The sequence below is a fragment of the Geospiza fortis genome, unplaced genomic scaffold, assembly GCF_000277835.1.
Source record: "Geospiza fortis unplaced genomic scaffold, GeoFor_1.0 scaffold425, whole genome shotgun sequence".
Lineage (NCBI taxonomy): Eukaryota > Metazoa > Chordata > Aves > Passeriformes > Thraupidae > Geospiza > Geospiza fortis.
In genome coordinates this window covers 2,094,141-2,100,138 of record NW_005054387.1, presented here as the reverse complement: position 1 = coordinate 2,100,138, position 5,998 = coordinate 2,094,141, and the positions used below count along the sequence as shown (strand labels likewise).

Sequence of the window (5,998 nt, the reverse complement as noted above, 5' to 3'; positions counted from 1 at the left end):
GGGGAATGGGGCTGACACGGGTGTCGCACGTTGTGCGGGACGGCTCCGACCCCGCTGATCCCTTTTCCCGGGGATGGCTCTGGCCCCGCTGCCCTGCATCCCCTGGGACGGCTGTGCTGTGGCTGTTGTGTTCTCCCAGGGGATGGCTGTCCCTGCTGTCCCCATTCCCTGGGACGGCTCTGATCTCGCTGTCCCTGTCCTCTGGTATGGATCTGACCCGGCTGTCCCCCATCCCTTGGGATAGCTCTGACCTGTCTGGCCCAATTGTTCCCCCGGGCTGGCTCTAACCCAGCTGTCCCCCTTTCCGGGATGGTGGCGCTGACCCCACTGTCCCCCATCCCTGGGACGGCTCTGACCTGGCTGTCACCGTTCACTGGTCAGCGCTGGCTGTCCTGGCTGTCACTGCCGCCGGGGGTGGCTCTGACCCGGTGTCCCCGTCCCCCAGGAGCCGGAGCAGAGGCTGTGGGAGGCCGAGCGCCGGGAGCGAGCCCTGCACGGCCGCCTGGCCTGCCTGGAGGAGCAGAACCGCCAGCTCCTGGGACAGCTTGCCGAGAGCCAGTCCCAGGAAGGTGGGTGTCCCCGTGGGTTTGGGGTCCCCCCGTGCCACAGGGTGTCCCTGTGGAGCGGCAGGCTGGGTGCAGGGCTGAACCTGTTCTTCTGGAGCCTGGAATGCTGCTCTCCTTTCCCTCACCTTGGAGACCTGTCCTGGCAGGGAGCACAGGCATTACCTTGTTCTGCAAATCAGGGATCCCAAACCTCCAGAGCACCTCGAAAGCCCCCAGGAGGGTGGTGGAGGCAGGCACAGGGTTTGGGCTGCTGTGGCAACACAAGGGTGTTCCAGGAACGGTCTAAAACTCTCAGTTCCCTTCTTTCCACTGTGAGATTACCAACAACTCGGAGTTTGCAGAAGCACCGAGGAACTTTGTAGCATTGTGGGCTTGGGGGAGTCCCTGGGGACTCTGACTCCTGTCCCGTGTGTGGTCTCAGACAGCACGGCACGGAAGGAGCGGGAGGTGATGCTGCGGCTGAAGGAGGTGGTGGACAGGCAGAGGGATGAGCTCCGTGCCCAGGCCCGCGAGATCGTCTGCAAGAGCCGGGACACGGAGGCGGTGAGGGCGGGGGAGCTCAGGGGTGTGGTGTGCCAGGGCCCGGGGAGCTGCTTTCATGTCACATCCCCCCCCCAGGGCTGTCACAGCTGCTGAGCCTGCTGGGGCAGGTGGCACTGGTGTCCCTGGGTGGGGACACTGCCTCACCTCTGGCTGCCCTGGGCCCTCCAGCTGCAGGAACAGCTCCAGTGCTTCATGGCCATGAACGAGGAGCTGCGGCACAAGGTGGCCATGGTGCAGGCCCAGCTCAAGAGTGCTCTGGAACAGAAGTCAGACCTGGAGGCTGCCATGCTGCAGAGCCAGAGGGAGATGAGCAGGAGGAGCAGGACAGCCCTGGAGAGCCGGCAGCCAGAGCCTGGCATGGTGAGTCTGAGCTGTGACCCCACACCAGAGCCTGATGTTGTGAGTCTGAGCTGTGGCCTCGCTGCTGCTGGGCATCACCAACACTGACCCCACGTTCCCAGCCTTGTGTGAAGCTCTTGGCACACCCAGACGTGGCTATTCAAGGAAACCCCACAGCTGAAAAGTGAACACTGTGGTGTGGTGTCTGCAGTGCCACTAACACCTTCTCTGTAGAAGTGTTATGGGTGGAGCAAGATGAGGTGACAGGATTTAAAAGTAGATGGGACACAGAGGATGAGCTGGCTGAGATGGGGACATTCTTGAGACTTTTCCATTTTTGCCTGCATGCGCACCCAGCCTTTGGGTGGGGGTTTGGAGGTCTCTGCCTGCCTGCTGACTCTCTTTCCATCCCCTGCAGGAGGGAGCCCTGTCACCCTCAGAGGAGCCGCAGCACCAGGATGGGGGCAGGAGCCCTGCTCACTGCTGCTTCTCCAAGGAAGAGCTGCAGCAGATCCTGCAAGAGAGGAATGAGCTCAAGACCAACCTGTTCTTGGTGCAGGAGGAGCTGGCCTATTACCAGAGGTGAATCCTGCCCTTGCAGCCACCCCTGGCCCATCAGAGGCTGCTCCCACCACAAGCAGGGCAGAATCTTCCCAAGGCTCTTGGTTAACCAGCTGGCTGCTTTTTACCAGGGAGCTGCTGAACGAGGAGAGAATTCCCAGCTTCTTCTTGGATGCAATGAAGTCAAATATCAAAAAACAGAGGAAAAAAATCAGAGCCAAAATGCTGGGAACGACGGAGGAGTCGGCGAGCAGGTGAGTCTGGCTGGGTGCTGGGATCCTCCCGTGCAGGGTGGGGGCTGGCTGCCCTGCTCCAGCATTTCCATGTGCTGGATGCCCTGGATTGGAGCCTCCCCAAGCCCAGAGCTGCCTCCTCCCTCTGGAGATCAAAGGTTTGATGTCTGCAGTTGATGTGCCACAGGGGCTGGGCTTTGTGCTGCAGCTCGTGTGTCCCTGTCACCAGTCAGGCATGGCCTGGCCAAATGCCACTTGTCCCTGCGTGCATGTGACAAAAGGGAGGCGAGGTGGTGGCACTGGGAGCACTGGACAAACTCCAGAGTGGCTCCAGCACTTGCTGCTGTGGCTCAGTGCAGGTTTACCCCCATTTCTTTGTGCAGTGATGAAGAGGAGGGCTCCTGGCTCCCAGGTCATGGCACAGACTGTGTGGATGCTCAGCCTCCAGAATCCAAAATTAGGAGCTTGTAAGTTTGCTCCTGGGCTGGTAGGGATGGGAGGCTCTGCCAGTGGAGAGGTTTGGGGCTTGGCTGGGACCTGGCAGCTGTGGAGCTTGGATGTGATGGCAACAGAGTCAGCAGGCTGGTGCAGGGCTGGCAGGGATGCTGTCTAAGCAGGGGGTGCTGTTTTAGGGGGTTCTGCCTTGTCCTGGGTGCCACACCACCGCAGAGGGAGGTTGGGATTCTGCATCCTCTCTGGGGAGGTTCTTCTCCCCCATAGCCCTTGTCTTCCCTCTCTGCAGTTTTGGGCTGTGGTATCAGGGCAGCAGCAAAGACCCCCCCACATCCAGCTGCTCTGGAACCTGGGAAATCATTGACTCACTGGACACACAGCTGGAGCCAGAGGGAGAGAGCAAGGCAGGGTCCAGCTGCCCTGACAGAGCCACAGCAGCACTCTGACCCCACGGGAACGGGAGCAGGATCTGTCCTCGCAGCAGAACTTCCTGGATCCTCTTCTTCCAGTGGATTCAAGAGCAGCACAGCAGCCCTGGCACTTCCCTGTGCCATGGTGGTGGCAAAGCCACAGCATGGGCAGGTTCCTGCAAACCCACTGGGACCCTGGATGTGGGCTGCCAGCCTGGCCTGGGGCAGCTCAGCACCTCTGGGCATCTCTGCCCACCAGCCACCCTTTCACTGTGCCCACAGCTACAGAGGGGCCCTCACAGCTGTGCCCCCTCCCCACTGCTCCCTGCTTGCAGCTCAGCATGGTGGGAGTCTGCACCTTCTTCCTTCTCCACACCCCAAAAGGGATCTTCCCAGCCCCTGGTGGCTCTCTGCAAACCCCTCTCTCTGCTCACAGCCCACTATTGCCCCGTCCTGCTCTGTGGGTTTGTTTTACCTCACCCCTCTGTGTCTGTAGCTCCCCAATCCCTGCAATGTGAAGGTCCAGCTGGGGTGTCCTGGGGTCCCCACAGGGCTGGGAGGGGCTGAGCCCACTGCACTGGGTGTCCAGGTGCTCCTGTGGCTGGGAGCCACCAGGATCAGCAGCACCAGGGCCACTCCTGCACTTCTCAGGCTTGAGGTGAATCAGTTTTGTACTGGCACCTCTTCCTGGCACCTCTGGGACCTGGCAGACTGGAACAATCCTTGTGTTCATGGGGGCATCACTCCCCTCAGATCAGGTACTTTCTACCTTTAATTTGGAAATAAATCAGTCTTGTTTTTCCTCTGAGGTTCTGCCTGCAGCCTCTGCTCTCTGCTTGGGGAGGGCTGGGTGATGCTCCCAGTTTTCCCTTACCCTTCTCCTGATGGCTGTGCTCCCTTCTGGTGGGTCAGCTGTGATAGGGAGGGGGCTCCAGAGGGGTGATCCCACAGTGCTGGGCATGGAGGAGTTAATTCCTGAATGGCCAAGGGGTGCTTCCAGCCCAGAGCCCCCCCGGCTGAGCTGGCCTTGGGTAGGAAAAAGGTGTTTCCTGTGCATCTGCTGACACAAAGCTCCTGGGGACGTGGAGAGGTGGGACAGTGGCCAGCAGCCCTTCAAAGGCCAGCATAGGTCAGGCTGTGTTGCCGTGGGGGACATTGGGACCCCTCCTCTGAGCCCCTGCCAGGGGCTGGCAGTGCCATGGGGTGGCTCATGGGGTTTGAGGCAGGGGGTGGCACTGGATGTTTGTTTGGGTTGGGGGGACACTGGCTAAAGCAGTTTTGGGGGTGATAGAGGATGGCACAGCTGGAGTGGGGTGACACAGGTGAGATGTTCGGGCAGGTACCAGCCCTGTGTGGCTGTGTGGAGCCCCTGGATGCCCCTTTCCGTGGCAGGGTGGCAGCCAGGGCCAGAAATAGCCCGGGCTGCAGCATTCCCTGCTCCCCCTCCCTGCCGCACCCCTGCCGCCTGGATCGGGCGCCTCCTCCCGCGTTTCCTCAGGAAGAAACCCAAGGCTGGAGGGAGGAAGAGGCCGCCCCGCGGGTGGGACGGGACAGACGGGACAGAGGGACTCCAGCGTGGGGCTGGGGAGCCACCAGGACGGGGGCCCTGGTGCCCTGCTGGGATGGAGAGCGCCCGGCCCATCCTCTGCCTCCAGCTGTGGCTGTGGGTGCAGAGCTCTGCCCAGGAGCTCGACCCTGAGGGCAGGAACGTCTGCAGGTGAGTGCCACGGGGGTCCCCACCTGTGCCATCTCCTGGGGACTCTCAGCAGCCCCAGAGGGTTGCTGTCCATCCCTCCTCCCATGGACAGAGATGTGCAGCCTGGCACGGGGTGGGTGCAGGCTGGGGTGGTGCTGGGGAGTGTGGCTGGGGCATGTCTGGGCATTGATTTGGGCATCAGATCCCTTCTCCAGGGCTTATTTCTCATTCAACCTCGGAATGCAGGGCAATGGGGCCATATGGGACCCGTGGCAAAACTCATTGTGGGGAAATGTCACTGTAGCAAACCCCAAAGAGCTTTGGGATTGATGTCCCCTGAATTTATTGCCACTCCTGTTGTCTCCCATCAATGGTGATGCCTTTCATGACCTTCAGTGCCTCATTTCTGCACTGCTGGTGAAGCTTTGAGCCTCTCCCAGGGCATGGGACACCGGCACGGCTCCGTGGGGACATTCCCAGCCTTCGGGCAGCCCAGCCCATCCCATCCCAGCCGCCCACTCGGGCTGCAGCCTCCTAAATTTCCTTCTATTTTTCTGGTTTCCTTCCGGAGCGTTGCCCTGAGGGCCACGCCGCCTTCTCAGCACTGGGGCAAGGATCGCTTGGCCTTGGCCGGGGCCGTGGAGCCGCCCTGGCCCCCCGGGCCTGGCTGACACCCCCGGGTCTCTCCCGCAGGTTCCCGGCCGGCCCGGAGTGCTGTCCCGGCTGGAGGCAGGAGGGGAGGGCGTGCACGGTCGGTGAGTGATGGATGGGGATGGATCCCACAGCGTGGTCCCCACGCTCACCCGGGCGGATCCTCTGAGTGTTGGGGAAGCCCTGCAGTTCTCCTTAAGCGGTGCCAGTGGCGTCCCGCCCCGAGGGAACCCCCAGGGGCTGAGGCAGAGGGATGGAGCGGGAAGCGGGATGGTGCTTTCCCTGGGAAAGCTGTCCCTGCAGGAGCTGGGTGGGTGGCAGGTGAAGTGTGAGCCCTGGTCAGAGAGCGCTGAGTGCCTTTCCTGCCACGACAGCCGTGTGCGAGGGGGAGGACGCCTGCAGAGAGGGCGAGGTGTGCGTGAAACCCGGGCTGTGCCGCTGCCAACCCGGCTTCTTCGGAGCAGACTGCAGTTCCCGTGAGTGCCCTCCCCTCGCTCAGCCCCTGCCATCCCCCTTTAAATCCAGCTGGATACTCGGGGGGCTGCC

The 5,998-nt window shown here is 61.8% G+C and overlaps 2 protein-coding genes across 2 annotated transcripts in view; both read left to right on the top strand.

Moving 5' to 3' along the window:
• The first annotated feature begins 562 nt into the window (after positions 1 to 562).
• On the top strand, positions 563 to 3,913 carry RILP (Rab interacting lysosomal protein). Its single transcript, XM_031060593.1, has 7 exons — positions 563 to 569; positions 992 to 1,109; positions 1,278 to 1,469; positions 1,867 to 2,030; positions 2,141 to 2,263; positions 2,626 to 2,709; positions 2,985 to 3,913. The coding sequence occupies exons 2-7, from the start codon at positions 1,017 to 1,019 to the stop codon at positions 3,139 to 3,141; spliced, it is 813 nt and encodes a 270-aa protein (XP_030916453.1). The 5' UTR covers positions 563 to 569; positions 992 to 1,016; the 3' UTR covers positions 3,142 to 3,913.
• A 758-nt stretch (positions 3,914 to 4,671) lies between these two features.
• The window catches only part of SCARF1 (scavenger receptor class F member 1), a 6,642-nt gene continuing 5,315 nt past the window's right edge, over positions 4,672 to 5,998 (top strand). Inside the window, 3 exon segments of the mRNA XM_031060614.1 lie at positions 4,672 to 4,822; positions 5,495 to 5,556; positions 5,827 to 5,928. Of these exon segments, the coding sequence (XP_030916474.1) occupies positions 4,728 to 4,822; positions 5,495 to 5,556; positions 5,827 to 5,928 (259 nt within the window). The 5' untranslated portion in view covers positions 4,672 to 4,727.

Excerpts from the sequence above, each read along its gene's own strand:
- RILP (XM_031060593.1), top strand. The coding sequence starts at position 1,017 with ATGCTGCGGCTGAAGGAGGTGGTGGACAGGCAGAGGGATGAGCTCCGT. Across the intron at positions 1,110-1,277 it reads AGAGCCGGGACACGGAGGCG|CTGCAGGAACAGCTCCAGTG; the intron begins GTGAGGGCGGGG and ends TGGGCCCTCCAG. Across the intron at positions 2,031-2,140 it reads GAGCTGGCCTATTACCAGAG|GGAGCTGCTGAACGAGGAGA; the intron begins GTGAATCCTGCC and ends GCTTTTTACCAG.